The sequence below is a fragment of the Equus asinus genome, chromosome 17, assembly GCF_041296235.1.
Source record: "Equus asinus isolate D_3611 breed Donkey chromosome 17, EquAss-T2T_v2, whole genome shotgun sequence".
In the NCBI taxonomy this organism is placed as follows: domain Eukaryota; kingdom Metazoa; phylum Chordata; class Mammalia; order Perissodactyla; family Equidae; genus Equus; species Equus asinus.
In genome coordinates this window covers 11,169,876-11,188,685 of record NC_091806.1, presented here as the reverse complement: position 1 = coordinate 11,188,685, position 18,810 = coordinate 11,169,876, and the positions used below count along the sequence as shown (strand labels likewise).

At 43.6% G+C, this 18,810-nt stretch overlaps 1 protein-coding gene across 22 annotated transcripts in view; it reads left to right on the top strand.

Moving 5' to 3' along the window:
* Nucleotides 1–2,919: 2,919 nt before the first annotated feature.
* The window catches only part of PHF21A (PHD finger protein 21A), a 173,007-nt gene continuing 157,116 nt past the window's right edge, over nt 2,920–18,810 (top strand). For 4 of the 22 annotated variants that reach the window (XM_070487663.1, XM_070487670.1, XM_044750241.2 and 1 more), the window contains exon 1: nt 3,223–3,470. Coding sequence is in view for 1 of the 22 variants with exons in the window: in XM_044750243.2 (XP_044606178.1) it covers nt 3,375–3,470 (96 nt within the window). In the remaining 21 variants the exon portion in view is untranslated. Of the gene's footprint in view, nt 3,471–4,545; nt 4,664–6,250; nt 6,472–10,563; nt 10,586–18,810 lie in introns of those variants that run through there. The other 18 variants (XM_044750244.2, XM_044750231.2, XM_070487665.1 and 15 more) reach the window with 13 other exon arrangements.

Here is an 18,810-nt window from a genome sequence, read left to right as displayed (position 1 = left end):
CATTTTAATTAAGCGTAAATAGCTAAAGCATGATTTTGCATGACATTGATTTTTGATTGCTGTACAAACATCTTATTAACCAAGCATCCCTCTGGTACAAGAAGTTCATCTCGTCAACTTTAGTCTTCTAAAGCCGGGGTTGGTACACAACAGCCTGTGGGCTCAATCCTGCCCACCTCCTGTGTTTGTGAGGCCCAGGAGCTAAGAATGTTTTAACATTGTTTCTAAGGGTTGAAAAAATTAAAAGGATATTTTGCGACACATGATAAGTACATGAAATTCAAATGTCAAGGCCCATAAATAAAAGCTTTATTAGAACACAGCCAGGCTCATTTGTTTACATATTCTCTGTGGCCGCTTTTGCGCTACTACTGCATAGAGTTGCGAAGTGGTGACAGACCCTGTGGTCTGCAAAGTCTAAGATAGTGACTATCCAGGCTTTTCCAGAAAAGTTCGCTGACCCCTGTTCTATAGCATTTACACATTCAGGCACCATTTGAGCTTCTTTTTTTCTATGAAATTCTGAAATGTTTTAAACTTTTTTTTTCCAGAAAGAACACTAAAGCAGTCTTGCTCTCAAAAATTTTGACAGCCTGAGCTGACTGGAAACGACATTAGGTTATGGTTCCAGCGCCTAGTGCGTCCAGCTTGAAAGCGCCCCCCCCACCCAGCCCCGCCTTCCCTCATCTTTTAAGTACATTAGGGTTATCTCAAGATGGTAAAGCTGGGTCTTACTATCCAACCTGTCCTTCCGTTATTCATCTTGACTGCGTTATGGGTTTAGTTTCACAACATTATGAGTTCATCCAGGCTGCCTGAATCATTTATAGGGATTCTCATTTTTGCTCTCAAACTCTCACACACTTTCTCTGCCGTGAATTTTTTTTAAACATAAAGCTCAGAGGACTAAATGGCCTACACATGTAAAGTAAAGCCCATACTTTTATCTACTTTTTAGCTTTAAGAAATCAGAATTTTGAAAAATTGCTTTTTCTTGTTAAACTGAACTTAATTTTGCAGGTCACAGAAGTAAGAAAATATCTTCATGTCCAAGGATCTCAAAGCATCCTTGGTGGAAATACATAAGGTAAAGAAGGTCCATTTATTTTTAAATACTGTTTATTTCTTGGAGGAAATACTATTTAACGGAAACGATGTGACCAGTAACAAACAGAGTCGAAGGCTATTTCTGGTTCTGTCAATGACTCACTTTGACTTTGGGCGAATCATCTCACTACTGTTGCTCTTTATCTGCAAAAACTGGACTTCAAGCCTATGGGAGTTGCATGGCTAATCAACGCCTGGAAAATGCGTAGTGGCAGATGCTACCAAAGTGCTGAGCCTTAAAAACAAAACCACCCCCACCCCCCATTTGTATTCAGTTGGGGTTGGGGTTTATTGTCATTTAACATTCGAAGCCCCACACTATATGAAGTCCAGCGTGCTGCACAGAACAGATAATATCACTGTCCAGTAGGGATTTTTCTTTTTTAATCTAGGATTTTGGACTTTTTTTTTTCTTTATTGTGGTTGGGGGTTATTTTAGAATCCAGTAGTCTGGCCGTACAAAAACATTAAGCTTTAAGTTGAAAACTATCGATTTAAAATTCTAAATAAACCCCCTCCAAAAAAGGCAGGGGGGGATCCTCCCCCGCCCCGCCAAGAAATCTCTCAAAACAAGAATTCCTCTGATGTTGTTTCCTTCCCCGCAATTCTCCATGTTACAGTCCTTAGAGGTAGAATAGGCATAAAATACTTTCACTAATAAAATATGACAAACCGCCGGATTATACGTGGCCGATTCCCAGTGATTGCCCTGCTACACAAAGCAGAAAAGTAAATGCCATCATCCCCCTTAGAACAAAAGAACTTAGGAATAAAAAACATGGAGAGGGGGGAGAAAGCAGCAATAAATAAAGGTGAGCGAAGGACCCCGTCCCCCGCCCCTCCCCGACGCGAGTGTGGCACTAAGTACGGCTAATAAAGTGGTTCAAGGGTAGTTATTTGGAAAGGGGGCGGGGTGGCGAGGGGAGGGAGCGGGCGAGCGGCGGCCGGGGATTGCATGTTGCATTCGACTTGAGGTTGCATCTTGCTCCTGTTGCCTGGACCACGCTCCCCCATTGCAGTGCTTCCCCATTCCTTCTCTCCGCTCCTGCCCTCGTGGCTTTTTCGTGCCCCCCTGCAAACTGCTGCTGCCCTGGAGGGAGTTGGGGCCGCTCCGGAGCCCCTTGGCAGCTCCTGCCGGCGGGAGGGGGGAGTCGGGCTCGGGCCGCGGAGTTGGGGGGGCCGCAGCGGGCTCCGGCCTCGCCTCGGCTGCAGCTCCCCGGGAGCCGAGCTGCAGCGCTGCCCGGGCCCATCATTGCGGCGGCCCCGGAGTTCGGCCGCCGCCGCTCCGTGCTCAGCCCCATCCCCGCCGCCGCTGCACTGGAGTTTGGCTGCCGCTGCCCTACTTCACTCTAGTTTAGTTTCACTCACTTTACATCCGGGTTTTTTCCCTAGGCAATGGGGGCCGCAGCACACCCCGTTCCTTAGGCAAAGTGAAATAAATTCGCCGCACCGACACGTCAAGTAGTCCGCCCGCCCGAGCGCCGCCGCGGGCCCCCGCCGCCCCCCCCGCCGCCGCCCCGCCGCCCCGGGGGGGGCCCGCGCGTCCCGGAGGCCGCGGCCGGCGGCGCGGGGGCCCGGGGCGGCCGCCGTGCAACTCCGCCCGGCCGCCCCCCCCCCCCCCCCCCCGCCGTGCCCCTCTCCCCCGGCGCCTCCGCGCCCCCCCCCCCCCCCGCCCTCGCGCCCGCTTCCCCAGCCCCAGTCCCTCTCGCCCGGCTCTCGGGAGCGGCGGGGGCGCGCACGGCGGCGGCGGCGGCGGGCCGGCGGGGCCGCGCGGCGGGCTCCCGCGCGGGCGAGTGTGTCTGGGCCTGGGCGGAGGGATCCCCGGGCTGAGGCGGCGGAGGTGCTGCGGCCCGGGGCCGGGTGGTGAATGGGCTGGTGGTGCTCGCTGCTGCTGCGGAGAGGAGGAGGAGGAGGATGAAGAGTTGGGCTTGTTTGTCTCCCACAGTTTCTCTCCTGCTGCTCTGAGTGCCCCCCCCCACTCCGGCCCGGGGCCTGTGTGTGTCTCTCCTGGAGGAGGAGGAGGCTCCAGTTCCTCCCCCCACCCCCTCCTCCCCACCCCCCCTTGCCTGGGGAAGAGGAGGAAAGAAACAGCCCAGAGAGAGAGAGAGAGAGAGTGAGTGAGAGAGTGAGAGAGAGGGAGAGGAGAGGAGGAGGAGGAGGAGAGAAGGGAACAACCTACCATCTTAACACACTAATATCTAAAAAGTGCGAGAGGCCCAGAGCAGCCGCAGCAGCAGCAGCAGCTCCAGCTTCTTCCCTCCCTCCCCATGAAGAAGAGTTCCCCCCTCCTCCTCCTCCTGCTTCTCCTGCTCAGAGTTCCTGCCTCCAGCTGCCAGGGGGGACAGCCAGCCAGCAGCAGGAGGGTGCAGTATCCCAGCTTTTCCATTCTCTCTTCTCCTCACTCTCCTCTCTCTCTTTTTTTCTGGAGTAGCTCTGTTTCCCCTCCCTCCCCCTCCCCCTCTCCCCCTCTCCCTCTCTGTCTTGTCTCTGGTGTTTGTCTCTGGGAGGAACAGGGGCTGCCTGCTTGGAGTTTGTTGTGGGGGGAGGGAGGGGGAGGGGAGGGGTGTGTGGGAGGGAGGAGGGAAAGGGGGGGTGTGCTCGCCAGGACCCCTCAGTCAACTTGAGATTTGAGCAATAACTTCCCCTTCGGGGCGCCCCCCTGCGTGCCCTTCCTATTCCTCCCCCCCTAAAAAAAAGACAATGGAAAAACCTGGTCTCCCCCCCTTCCTCCCCTCTGCCCTCCACCCCTCCCCAGGATAAATTGGAAGTAAGTTTAGGAGCAGCCTCGGGAGCCTGGGCGCTGAGTGCAGGGCCGGAGCGGGTGACAGAGGCGGCGCGCCGGGGGTGGCGGGGAGGGGGCGTCACATTGTCCCAGCGGGGGGCCGGGGAGGGGGGCCGCGGGCGGGGGCGGGGGGCGCGGAGCCTCGGCCGCCCCCCTCGGCTCCCCCTGCCCGGGGGATGGTCGCCTTGTCTCTTTCACCTCCCCCCACCCTCCGGGATGCTGTCGGGGGGAAGTTTTTATTATGGTTATTTATTTAATTTTTTTTTTTTTTTTTTTTTGGAAAACCATCTTGTTTGGTGACTGAGGGATCTGGTTTAAAAAAAAAAAAAGCTGCGGCTGCTGACGCTGCCGGGCCCGAGTGTGTGTGTGTGTGTGTGTGTGTGTGTGTGTGTTGGTGCATTTGTCTTGGGTGGCCGGAGCAGCGTTGGGGAAATTCCGCTTATTCTTTTTCTTCTGCAACTTGTTATTCCGGAGAGTCTGCCTGCACCCCTCACCCCGGGGCCGGCCCTCCCGCACGCGCCCCCGCCGCCCGCGGCCGCGGGGCGCCCCCGGGACCCCGCGCGGGCCAGGCGGCTCCGAGAGGGGCCGCGCCGCCCCTCCCCCGCCCGCGCCCCCGCCGGGGGGAGGGGCGCGCGGAGTGGGACTCTTTCCGTTTGGTCCAGCCCCGTCGTGCACGCAGTTCCCAACACTTCTCGTCATCCTCTCTTTGGTCTCTTTATTCTGCCGAGCGGTGCTGTTAGGATTTCTTTTTTTCCCCTGACCACGTTCGCGATGGTGGGTAGCAGCAAGGTGGCCCTGGGAGGGGAGGGCTTGCTCTCGAGATTGGGCACCGGGGGAAGAATGTCTCCGTTCAACTTTGTCTGGGGCTTGCACCCCCGGAGAAGGCCACACGCCGGTTGTAGGGTGCAGATGCGCCGGCAGTGATCGCTAAGTAGTTGAGTTGTTGAGACGAGGGCACGACTGCTCATGGCAGCCAGGTTTTGTTTTCATTGGTGAATCCGGTGTCATCATATTCCGGTCATATGTTGAAATATTCTTTGTTTAGGTGTGGAAGTAGAGGATCTCCCTCGGCACGTCCACATTGTGTTGTTTTTTAAAGATGTCTCTTGCCAGGATGGCTTTCTAGAATTTCAGATGGGAGTTGAGGTCCGGGCGTGTGTGGGCCTCAGCACTGGCCTTGACAGTGAACTTTGTGGCTGTGTTTTGGATTTCAAAGATCTGCCCCATAGCCCGGCAGGGAGCTGTGCCTTTTCGTTAATAGTCGGTGTCAGGAATGGAGCTGCTTGAGCTGGGGCCGGTAGAGAAGGAAGAACATTTATGTATTAATAATTGATAGCTGAATATTAGGATCAGATTAATTTGGGCTGATGAAAGTTGTTTTTTTTTTTTTTTTTTTTTTTTTAAAGCAGTTGTGCGCTCTAGGAAGGAAGGCGTTTCATAGGCAGACTTTATAGGGGTTCTTCAGGCCGGGAGCTGGAATCTCTTTAGAGAGCATCCTCATCAACATCTGTAGCTTCTTGGAGGGCCTGGTAAGGGGACCGAGATTGGAGTTAAGACGTCGGTGTGTCCTTTTCAGTGTTTATGTTGTTTGTTTACGTCTAGGGGTTCACTCAGGTTTGGGCAGTAGAAATAAATAGGTCAGCTTTTCTTTTGGTCTTTGAAGACCAGCCCCCTCCCCCCCCTTTTTTTTTTAAGTTTCACAATTTACTTGGTTTCACAGCATTGTAGGAAACTGTTACTACATTTTTACTGGAAACACTATTATTCATTTTGATTTTGGTGAGTTCCTTCCCATTCTGTTTTTCTGTCTCCACTGGTATATGGAGTCTCCCTCGTGGGTTTAAAACTACCTTATTAGAGGCCATCTAAAATGTCTGAGGAATGCATTTTAAAATCTCAGGACATATCTTTTGATGGCAAGGAGGAAGTTTTGTGCGCAGTTACATTCATGTTTATAAAAAAAATTTCTGAACTTAAAACTTCTGTGAATGTACAACTATCCTAAAGCGAACAGCGTAGTAATAGTGCAGGAAATTCTCAAAGCACAAACTTCTGGCTAACACGTCAACCATATTCCAGGTGCTTTTCTTTATGTCCGACTTTTGCTTTTGTTAACATGATAGTGTTTGCAGCGTGACTGGCATTGCTTGGCTGGCCATCATAGTCTTTTCCTTGAGTGCTTTTGAAGGTTTTTTAACATAGTTTTTCGATAATCTTGCAAGCTTTATTTAAGCATTTTGCTCTTTGGACTCAAGCCAGTCTTTATGGAACTGGAATAGTAATAGATGAAAAAGACTCCTGCCTATGCCAGATTTGATTTTGAAGAGATATAAGTGATGGACGGGGCCCTATGTCTTTTAGCCTTGAAAGGTCCATCCTTTTTCCCATTCAATCCTCTGGAAGGAGATGCCTCAGAAATACTCTTCTTCTGCTTACTTGAAGAGCTCTAAATGCTATCCAGCAGGAGGTGCAACAGCAAGAGAAAGCAAATCTGAATTTTGAGGGTCTTGCTACTTATGACAGCTCTACTTAGCTTCAGCTAAGCAATAGGATTAACACCTTCAAGTTCCCAAAGATTTTGAGTAAGTCCGTTTAAAAATTCCATTAATAAATTACATTGTTATTTGAACTGGAAATCTTTGACTGCTTTTTACCTCCTTACAGTAACAGATAGCTTAAGGATGCTGCATGTGGGTATAGAATGCCGTTAGAATTATTTTATTTTGAAGAATGATTAGTCTTATATTGGTGAGTGGGGTGTTAAACACCTTAAAAGAATCATGTGCAAGGGCTATGAACAAAAGGACTTGGGGCTTTATGTTTTGTGAGCATCCTTATTGTGTTAATACAAATAGGACGTAGAGTACTTGAGATTTTGGGAAGGGAAGTATCGTATGGAAAAAATTTTAGACGTGTGTGTGTGTTTTCCTCAAAATTATGGATAGTGATCCTAATACATAAATTCTTAGGCACTCAGCTTTATGAGTACGTGTGGTTGATGTATTTGGCCTCCAAAGACAGATTCTTGAACTATAAGTAAAGTTTGATCTGTGGATATAGGTCATTGCTGATAAGTCCTTTTGTAACACATAACAATAACTGCGTCCATGAAAGTAGTGTCGTAGCATTTACAGCACATGGTCCTGTGAAACTCTGTTAGGTGAATTGATTTATCACTGGAACTATGCTACTGTGATGGCTTGTAAAGTTTTATATCAAAGTTTTAAAAACTTAGGAATGTGTAGAAAATTTGGTGAACCTGCTTTCAATTTTATCTGTTGGCTAGACATAACGCTGTACTTTTTTTTCAGTAAGCTCAAATGAGAAAATACATGTGAAAGCGCTTTGTAAATTCTCAGAAACCTTGCAGATGTTAAGTTGTTGAGATAGTTAATTAATACATGGACAGACGCTTCTATCTTTAAAATGTTAACTTTCTCCATATCATTTGGGAAATGAGTGCATTGAAAGTACACCCTGAACACTTCATGAAATTTTTTTTTTTTTTGAGATACTGCTGTGGTTACCAGAAAGCTCTTTGTTACAGTTTTGAAGCTTTGTTTAAAAAATGCTGCCTAGGCAGTTTCTCATAATTCAAAAAAAAGATCATTTTTCCTTCTGTGGATCCTCTGAAATGTGTTTCCCCTGTTAAAGTTTTTCTTCATTTCTCCATTGATGTGATGGTAGTTGGTTTTAGGAAATATTGAACTTCCCGGATTCTTCTATAGAAGTCTTATTAACACACAGTAACAGATGTCATGGTTAAGGTTTTGATTGATGCTGCTTTCTGAAAAATTCTAACTAAAGTTTTCAGACTTGTTTCAAAGTGAAAAAGATATATCTGTATGCATTAGCACGTGTACATCATTTTTGTTTTTCTATTTTAGAGGGATGCATGAGGAAATGACTACTCAAATCTAGAGGATTACACTGAAATATTTTTGTGTAAAAATAGCCCAAAAGTTTAAAACTCAGAGCCTTGAGTTCTGGCCCTGCTCACAAATTTGGACTAAAATAAAATAAAATATAGCTAATTGGGAGTTCCTGTGTTTATGAGCACATCAAAAGGTCTAGTATCTTAAATTTTAGAAGTGACTGCTCTTTATAAAATAGCCCCAATTAGTAATTAAATACAGACACTTGTTTCTGTGAAAAATGAGAAAAACACTTAACTGTTTAGGTAAAAATGAAACCTCTCAGGGTGATACTTTTTCACCCCACTGACAGACACTTCATGCTAAAGGTTTTTTTGAGGAAATACTGAAGTTAAGGTTCTGTTAACGTGCTTTAAAATTTTGTGTCCTTAGAGTTTCTAGCTGAAGGGTTTTGTGTTTAATTACTATTCAAAGGGAGAAAAGGAAGGGATTCAAGTTTTAGGTCTCTAACTTTGGACAGAATTTCCTTGTGTCTACATTCAGAGCTGATTTCTTAAAACATGTTTGAATCTTCATATTAATTTGTGCTGGGAAATATTGATGATTTACATTGACTTTTGGGCTTTTTTTGTAGGCCTTAAGTATTCGTTAGGAGCATAGCAATATGTTTTGATCTCTTTACCTTTACCAGGTGTGTGTTTGGCTGCCTTGAGATTCTTTTTTAAATGTTAACATGGCATTGACTTTATTGTAGATAATTATTTCTTCAATAGCCTGTGCTTTCTTTGTGTGTTTGTATTGTTTTGTAGGCTTTCATATAATTCTTCTTTGTGTATTAAATTTTGGAAGTTATCTTTCGAGAGATTGTTGAAATAGACTTTTAAGAATAACTTTTACGTTACTTGCCTATCCATTCGGTCTTCAGCTGAGGTGGTGGGGACTCTTCTCTTGGAGAGAGAATGTGTGACGTTCACTCATCCTGTGGGGTTTCCTAGAGCAACTTTCTTACACTAGACACTTGTTTGGCAGTTTGAATACTTCTCCACTTGTCTCCCTTCAGTACACTGCAAGGCCTTTCCTTTTTAAAAAATAAAAAATAGTGAGCAGGTCTCTGTTGAAGGAAACTATTCTTTCCTATATTTTGGAATCATCTACGGAAATGTTTTTCTGCTTTTTTAAGTAGACAAAAAAGTGAACCGGTAATGTGGGGATAGGAAGGGAGTGGGGCCTAACAGGTTGGTGATCTGGGCTTTATTTTGACTGTTTGTGGGCCTAGGGGAGAAAAATAACTTAAACACAGAAGCCAAAAAGATGGGTTTTGTTTTATTGTTTTGGCTGCAGTGAGAATACAAACTGTCAGTACTTGAGGAGAAGGAGCAGCAGAAAGGAATTGATTTTTTTCTGCTGCAGATCCAAGTATTGTTAACCATGTGCCTCTCTAAAGCAGCATACTTAGAAATCAAGCAGTAGTGGATTCTTCCGCCCAATTAACAGGCAGGCCCCTACACTGTATTTTGTTTTGGTTTTTGTTTAATTTTAAGTAAGTACCCCAAACTTCAGAGTAATGACAATAATTTCCTGATAAAAGTGGGTGATAGTAACCATGGCAACTGCTGTCTCCGGCCTTATGGACAGTATGTTGTATTGATGAAGCTTCAGATCCTGTAGTGGCTTGCCACTTTTATGGTGAAATGTAGTAGCATGTGCTGCAGGTGATTTTTAGCTGGATTGTGTTAAATTTGTGTGCCAGCTTATCTTTCCTTGTTAGGAATTTCTTGGACTGTGTTCCGCAGCGTGTTTGTGAAGGTGCTGTTGCCTGAAAATAACCCACCACCTGTGTTAGGCCTCCTGATGCAGACTGCGTTTAGTTCTTTCCCAGCCTCCTTCCCCAGCCTTCAGCAGGTAGGGTGCCTGTGGACACTGTATATCCATAGATTACAGCTCCAACTGACCCGCTTGGGTTTGGACATGCTTTAAAAAAAAACTTTGTGTTTTTAGAAGACGTCAGTGGACGAGAGAAATGGGTCTTTAGTTGGAATATTTTTTTTCTAAGTGTTTGAGTAAGGGCTTGACAAAGAAGAATTTAAGTGGTATTGTTTTTTTGTGTGATGGTGTTATGTGTATGTATTACTATAAGAATATATTTCCTAGTGGGCAGTATTAGGGTATGGCAAATGTTTTCTTATGAGAATTTTCTTCAAGAAAAATTATTTATAAAACATAACTTGGAAAGACTGTTAAGAGGAAACCTGGTAAAACAAAATCTTTTTTGGGGAGGGGGATAGAAAGCTTTGAAATTGTTCGAACCAAACCTTAAAAAATTATTGAAAAAATTATATTTTTAAATATCATTTTAAAATTGTACTAAATCTTTTTGCTTTTTAAGCATATCTTTTATATGCTTATTCTGTCTAAGGTTTTCCTCATGTGAAAATGTCTAATCTAAATATTGACTGGTACTTTTCCCAATATGTGCCAAAGAAACTGTGCCAGAGCAGAGAACAAGTTAGATCTGAATTTGACTCGGCCCTGATAAGAAGATCTAGTCAAATTGTGCTGGATAGTTCAGACTTTCTTGAAACTTACTGTGATAGGGTGAGGTGGTTTGCTTACTACAAGTCCCAGGATGCACTGCGGTTTTTTGCTTAACTCCGGATTAGAGCATTGCATTCTGGGACCTGTAGTTGATTTAAACAGCACAGGGAACCCTTCCCTCCTGTCTACTCCATTTTATACACAGCTTCCCAAAGCCTCTAAGAACTTTCTGCTAAGTAAAGTTTGGTTGCTAATATCATGATTATTATGCTGCTGACATTCTCAAGTGAGTCTTCAGAAACACCCTAATGTTTTAGTTTACCTTAGATTAGTTTGTTGTTTTTTATCAGCTACTGTAATAAGATTTACATGTCAAATAACACCTATGTATGGATATTTACGTGTGTATATGTATTCAGAACTTGACTTGGCCATTGTAAGTGTTTTTGTCTGTGATGATGCAGGTCTCTTTATAGTTCCACAGCGTTATTTGCTGCTAGCATGGGCATTAGAAGCCTGTTATTGTCGGGCCTGATGTGTATATACTGTTCTCTTTTCTTTGAATGGGGCAGTTACTCAGTAGTTAAAGTGGGATGGGAGGTTTTTTTTGGTGCTGCTATTGAAGTTCACAGGTTTTTGATTCTTCTGTGATAATTGTCAACATCTTAACTCTCAATCTTCTTTAAATGGAAGACAGATTCCTGAAAATAAACGTGGTTTTAGGCTAACTTTAATACTCAAAGGTGTGTGTAGTCTGCAAGGTAGAGGAAAAGGTAAGGTTTCTTTCATAATTTGTTTATTTTCATTTGTAACATTTGAATTTCTGTTCTTTTGAGGATTCTGATACTTCTGCTTTATTAGCTGATGTCAGAATGTGGTCGCAGGCACTGAGTGTTAGAATCTGTGCAAGTGCTCAGGGCAGTGCCTGGCGCATGCCGAAGGCTCGGTAAATGTCTGGAGTTAGCAGCAGAAGTAGTAGTGTTTATTGTTATTTTAAAAAATAGCATGCTTCACACTTTTCCCTCTCTGTTTACATTAATATTTGATCAGAAGCCCAGGCTATTCTAACAAGACCTTGAGATTTTGGTTTATGGTAATGATGTGGCAGTTCCTTAGAATTTTTTGCTGTACGTAAAATGTCTTTGCACCTGAGTTTCTCCCTAAGTGGCATGTGCCCACAGTCAGACAGACAGCCAGTAGCAGAATTTTGACCAGGATTCAGCTCTGCCTATTCAATACTCTTTGCCTCTGTATCACAGCCTTTGGTTGCCTCTGGGAAGTTCAAAAGATAATGAAAATTTCTTTGTTCATGATGTTTGCACTGGTAGAATATCCAAACTAGTTGATTAGTGAAAATAAGATGCTGCAAAAATGTTCCTTGTGTCACAGTGTATGCAACCTTGGAAAAAGTCTGTTGTGTTTAGAAGCTTGAACGAGTCTGTCACCACGGTTCACAGCGTTTCAGGATTGGCGTATTGGAGGCCAGTGAGCAGCCCCAGAAAGAAAATGTGGTTTCAGGTCCGTGGGTTGTACTGAAAATGTTAGGTTCAAAAAAATCCTAAGTCTTTACATTATTTTTCTCTTTTAGGACACTCTAACTTCTTTTAGGCTCTTGAACTTGCAGGATATTTTTATCTGCATGGCTGGTCTCTTTTAGCTTTTTGAGAAGGGAAAGGGACACCTGGGAATATTGAAAAATGTAAGCATAAGTTGTGATGTCTGTGCCTTAGTTGGAGTGCGTGCAGAATCGGGGAAGTGTCTCTTACCTGCCAGGCCAGTGTCTCTTCCAGCTTTTCCCCTGCGCAGAGCTCCTGGAATATCATGGCTGAGGGCCGCTGTGTTTATTTAAGAAAACTCTGCCTTTAGTAGTAATTATTTGAGTACTTGTTTACACAACAAACCAACCCACTGCGATAATACTAACCGTTTTTTCCCTCATAAATGTAAACTGAAATTTGTTAATGTTTGTATATTAGATATTAAATAGATTCTTCAGATGTGTCAGAAATTTATGGACTCTCATCTGATGATGCTTCCACATTATGAATGGTTTTATTTATTTTATATTAACTTGTCTTTTCAAGGCCAAACGTTAAATAAGTTCAGTGGTTAGAAAGAAGTTAAACACAAAGGGCTAAATATAAGGGAGAAAATGGTCTCTGGTATTAATTGCCCAATGCAGGAAATAATCAGGTTTGGATGAATTCTCCTTATCTACATCGTATAGTTAACACACACTTGTGTAATTCCTGAAATACTAAAGTTGGAAATAAGGAGAGTGAAGCTGGTCAGCCACGCGTAATTCCCTGTAGAGTCCTCTGACACACCTAAATTATTAAGCACAGTTTTCTCTTTTTTGTGAAATGTCCCAAGCCAGTGAAAATGAAACAGTTGTGATGGTGTCAGAGGAGCTGGCTTTAAGACCAGTCCTGACACTAGCTGTGCACTCTTGGGAGGTTCAGCCTTGCTGGACCGAATGGGGACAATGGTCAGAGCCTGCCTCCCTCTGCTGTTAACACGATTAGATGAGGTTGTACTCGGGAAGGTACTAGGTAGACTAAAGGAGTATATGTAAATAGAGTTTTTAATCACTAATAGATGGCTGGATTTTAAGATAGTTACCTGTGTTGTGTTAATAATATTATTTTTAAAAGTTTAAATAGATGACTTAGAATCGTAATTGGTGATCTAGAACCTCCCCGCCCCCCCATGGCCAAGAGACAAGTTCTTAGCGTGTTTTTACAGTGTACGGTATATACTGATGCATTTGCATATATATTATAATATAGATATCATAAATGTAGTGGTGTGTTGTTATGGTAATAAAGAGTTTTAATAATGGGCTTTTAATTGGAAAACATTTTTATATGTTAATATACAAACTTACACAAATATATTTATTTGTTCTTGCAGAAATGGCATAGATATAGGACCTTAAATGTCTGGCAAGTTTTTGTACCTTATATTTATCTGCTATGATATTAATAATAATACTAATGTAACGTATGCTGAGTGTTTATTGTGTGTAGTGTTGTCTTTTTGCATATAGGGTCCCATTTAATTTTAATCCTCACCACAGTACTCTGAGGATTTACTCTTAGTATCCTATCCCCATTCCCCAGAGGAGGAAATGAAGGCTTCCCTGGGATCACGTGGGTACCAGATGCCTCAACCTGAATTCAAGCCCAGGTTTGATGCCGGAACCCCTCCTCTTGAGTGTCTATAATGCTGTGCTAAACGGTGTAATTCCCATGGAGACCTAGAAAACGAATTACTAAAGAAGTTATACATTTTCTGAAATGGCCACAGCCGTGCTGTATCATTTTGAGAGTGTTTCATGTTGATTTTGGTTGCGTTAGGTTGAATATTTTGGAAATAGTAAACAGTGGAGTAGAATGGAAATGGAGGCCTTTGGGGTCCTGCCTGTCTTTTTTGTCACTGTCTGCCCCTCACCCAGCACGGTGCCCAGCGTGGAGTCAGGTCTGATGGCTATTTCTTAGGGTCGGGATTTGGGACTGTATCAGGCTGGGTTATTTTACACATTTTCTTAGTAGGGGCAAAGAGTTTGCATTCACTATTCAATTAGTTCTCATGTAACTGTTAGCATTTTAGAGGGTTCAATGACAAATGTCCTTTCTTTTAAGAAATAGTATAAAGGCAGTGCCTCTGAGTTATGAAAGTAGTTCTACCAATATAGACATGTAGAAAGTAGAAAATTAAAGTTGCCCCACTCCCATCCTACTTTTAAATCTTCCTGTGCATTTAAATATGTGTAATATATAGTGTATATATATGTATTTTAAAAATAGAATTATACCATAATACTCTCTTGAAGTTTACTTTTTTCAGATGGCTATTTGAAAAGCTTGCCTGTTTTGGAAAATAAGTCTCAGGTAGGAAGTGGGAGTGAGGATGGACGGCGAGAGGTGGGTAAAATTTATACATTAAGATTGTAAACCTATGTCCTAGACCGATTATTACCTCTGAGGCAAAAAGCATTTTAAGTTCTTTTTACTTGTACCTAATGCCTTAGCAATGGTCATTGTTATTTTTAAAACTTTAAAAAAGGTTAACCAATTTAAAATGACAACATTGTTTTCTGTCCTGCACGAGTAGTGTAGGTGGCAGCATTTCAGAATTAAATTCGACTGCTTCTGGTAACTACTTATAAAGAGATTAATTGTGGTTTCAGGTAGCTTTTTTTAACTGCTGGTCTCTCTTCTTGGTTGTTAGGAGGCATTGATTCAACATTTGCAAAGTAAAGTAGGGTTTTAAAACCAAGAAAATACTTGTAATATTTTAATTAATGGGAACTCGAACTAGTCCTGCTTAATTAGCATTCAGATGCCCTGCGTGAGGGTCAGTCCTGGTCCTCACATGTGTGTGTGAGCGGTGTTGGCTGACCTCACCCCCGTCCCTGTCCCTCAGCCACCCCCAAGTGCTATCCTGGTAACCCAGCGTTTTTCAAAGCATTAAAAAAAGATAAAGATAAATTATTTGAGTGCCATTCACTTTTCTGGCATTATAAAAAAAGAAGGCCTTATAATCTATATTAAATATAATCTTTGATTCTGGCTTTGAGAGTTTTCACTTGTTGCTAAGGTTGTTAGTCATAATTCACCTTTGTAATTTTTAAATTAAAAAATTTTATTTCATAGGAGATAAGTTTTTCATTATGGAAGTTTAAAAAAAACCTCTTTCTAATCCTGGAATGCTCTGCTTGCGTCTGCGTGCTTTATGCTTCTTTAGACCCGCATTTAGCGAAGTCCTGAAGCCTGGCCTTAAAAATTCTAAGAAATGGGTCTGATAATAAATGCAGCAGTGGGGCCGGCCCCATGTCCGAGTGGTTGAGTTCGCGCGCTCCGCTGCAGGTGGCCCAGTGTTTCGCTGGTTCGAATCCTGGGCGCGGACATGGCACCACTCATCGAGCCACGCTGAGGCGGCGTCCCACATGCCACAACTAGAAGGACCCACAACAAAGAATATACAACTATGTACCGGGGAGCTTTGGGGAGAAAAAGGAAAAAAATTTTTAAAAATCTAAAAAAAGCAAAAAAAATAAACGCAGCAGTTTATTTGAACTATAGTCACAGTTTTAAGAAGCCCAGTTGAGTATTTCTCATTGGTAGCATTCGTATGTGCTTTTCAGTTTGTGTGGTGCAGACCGTGGCCCAGAGAGTATTTGATTATTTCTCAGAATGGTCTTATAAGTGTACTAAGGGCTGTTTATGTCATGGATGGTGAAACTGAGGCAGGGACGAGAATTTGAGTAAGTTAATGGCAGAGCCTAGTTTTCTCCTCTTAGTCTAGTTTCTGCCTTCTTAACCTGTAGTCGCCAAACTTTAAAAAATTATGGCCACCAGTAAATGTATATTTATATATAATTTTCTGAACTAGTGTTTTATGTATGTTATAAAACGTACAGGAAAATTGAAATTTAAAAAAGGATGAGATTTTAAAGTACACGTTGTAATAATTTCTTCCCGTGGCCCCTTCCTTCCCCAGGGCGGGTGCCCCCACGTGGAGACTGGCGCTCTCCTGTCTTCTGCAGTAGAGGCAGCCATGGGGACACCTGGAGGACAGTTGGTACCAGGCTGGGGCTTTTAAGTTGGAGTGATCTTTTGCAGCTTTTTAATTTTAAAGAAACAGCCTTTCTTCCTGTGAAAGGCTGAAAGATTGAGAGTAAAGGCCTTGAGAGAGGTGAGCTGAGAAGACAGAAATGTAAGCCGTACTCGTTTTCTTCAGAGTTGACCAAGGGGAGAAGGCTGCCTGCCTGGACAGCGCTTCCTCCCACCGTGGAGGTGGCAGGGCCTCTGTTGTTGTCAGGCAGTTTAGAGAACGCAGGACAGCTTGGTAAGCGTCTTCTCTGTGCCTGACATGACGTAACACTGTGGAGTATGCAGCACGCATGTTAAGTACAAGTGGTTGTATTGGGCTCGTTGCTGCAGCATTTTTGAGGGTGTCTTAAAAGCACTTCTCACTCGATAGAGTTGGGTATTTGCAAATTACTGAAATCACCATTTCACGGAGACCAAACTTTGTAACTTGACTGATTCTATTTGGTATTTGTTTACTTCTCTGCTCTCCCCCCACAACCCCCAGTACCTCAGAGCAGAATTCTTCTTCCGAAAGGAACAGATGCCATTAACTTATCAGGACCCAATACTAAAAAGCCTACAAAAATCTTTGTGCTGCTTATTTGCTTTATTTAATCTAAATGCAAAACGTATTGTAATTATTGCTGTTGGAGGGTTTTAAGCTGATGGTTCCTCCCCACCCTTTTCCGTGCCCAGGGCGGATAGATTAGGAATGCCAAATTGACAACTTGGTATAAAGAAATAATGACCACTGAAATAAAACAGGAGTTCAAATAAAAAGCAAACCAGATACAAATGTAGAATGAAAATATCTTTTAGTAAAATGTTAGCATGCTGTACTTGGAACAGATGCCACATTAATTCAAAAGAGAGCCCAGAAAACGTGGCAACTTTACGATGTCAATGGAGGGATCTGCAGTAGTTCCTGTTCCCATTGTGTGGGGTTCTCCCTTCCTCCAGGTCCAGGCCTGTTTTTCCAAGTGTTTATTTTCTGTATATGTTACATGTGAATAGACAAATATTAAATCCATGCTTAATATTTTGGTTTATGTCATTAAATACATTGTCATACTAGTAGATCTTAGGATAAGAAGCCCAATCAATAACTTGTAATACAACAATAATGATTCTTGTTTTAAATATGCGTATCAGGATGCGCAGAATCGGAGGCAAAAGTTTGCTTTCCTGCGCACCCTTCCAGGCGCACTCGTGATAATGGGCTGATCTAAGAGCTGAGTCTTCCAAGCAGGCCTCTGCTTCCTTTTTTTCTTTTTTTTTTTTTGCGGCCTCTCCTTTTTGAATGTAAAATTTGGACAAGATACAAAACGATGAGAGAATTTTGCATTTTTTCCCTCATTTAAATCTGTAGTTATCATTGGACATTTGTTAGGATTTTTAAGTAGCTCAGATTCATTCATTCGTTTTGAGGTGTTTTTCTGGCTTTTGGGAAGAAGAAGAAAGGGTGATGGGAGAGTACCATACGCACTTGGGCACTCCCAGAGTGACATTCGTGTTACGGAAGAGGGTGCTGGGACGGCTCCGAATGGCTTGATCCTTGCAGCGCGGGGTTAGGGTGGGTCTGAGCGTGGAGAGAGGTGGGCTGGGGGCTCTTAACCAGATTTAGTGTGCCACTTCCTGAGCAGTGCAGTGATCTCGTCACCAGGGGCATTCCTGTGTGCCTGGACAGTGGTCTGGCGCGCATGCCTACGCAAGCTCCACTCGTTCTTCACAATCCGTCAGAGCATGGAGGCTTCCGGTTTAGGCGTGTTGTTGGAAGGGCTGAGTCTTGTTTTCTTGCAGTGCCGGTGAAGGGAGTTTTTGGGTTGGCCATGCAGCACAGTGGTTGAGTGTCAGCGCCCAGGCTGGAGCCAGTCTCCGTGGGCTCAAATCCTGACTTTGCCATGCGTTTGCTCTGTGACGATGGCCAAATCACGTCCCACTCTGTGCCTCTGCCTCACTTGCTTCACATGTAAAATATGCATAAATAATAGTACCCATCGCCTGAGCTGGTTATAACACGTGAACTGTGGCAAGTGCCTGACACATACTAAGTGCTAAGTAAATGGTAGCTGTTGTTAGGTGTTGTCACTTAACCTTAATTCTCCACTCCTCTCCTCTCTTCTCAAGGCGTGAGACAAAGGCATAGTGGGAAAAGAGCCTCAAGCTTTGGGGTGTGACCCCTGCGTTGGAATCTCAGTACAGCCACTGAAAGTGGAGTGTGTGAGCTCGGACTGGTGGTTTTAAGCTCCCTTCCACAGAGATGTGTCCCCTGCATGCTGCACACCGGGCACCGTGCTGTCCGCTTGGCCTTCAGTGTCTTCATTGGTGATCCCAGGATGATAATGCCAACCTTCTAGGACTGATGTGAAGAGAAAGTGAGGAAATCTTAAGACACTTGATAAGTGGTAGCTGCTGTTGTCATTATTATTGTTACGGTCCCACTAAAAGTTTGTGGGAAAAGAGTAAATATGGAACAGCTTAGCTGGAAAGGAGAGTGTTTTTCCTGAAATGTCTTGGTGAAGAAGGTGTGGATGGGAAAAGCGTGTCTAATGAGTTCTTGTTTGTGAATAACTCTGGGAGAATTAGAAAATACATGAGAATATGTCGGTTATAACAGAGACTTAAAAATACTCAGGGTACTTTATATTTGTTAAAACCCCGTTATACATTTGATTGAAGCTTTTTTTGCACCAAGATACTGACGTGGCTTACAGTAGGTCACTGAGCATCAAGTCAGTAGTAGAGTAGGCATTATAACTCAGAAGTCTAAACTCCTAACCAGCTGCTCAGGACAAACTGTGTGTGTTTAACCCTTGAGAACACAGGCTTGGGTGTAAAAACTGATGGAAGTGATTCTAGAACCCCAGAGACGTAAAGTGGCACACAAGTGCTTTCTAGGAATGACGGACACAGT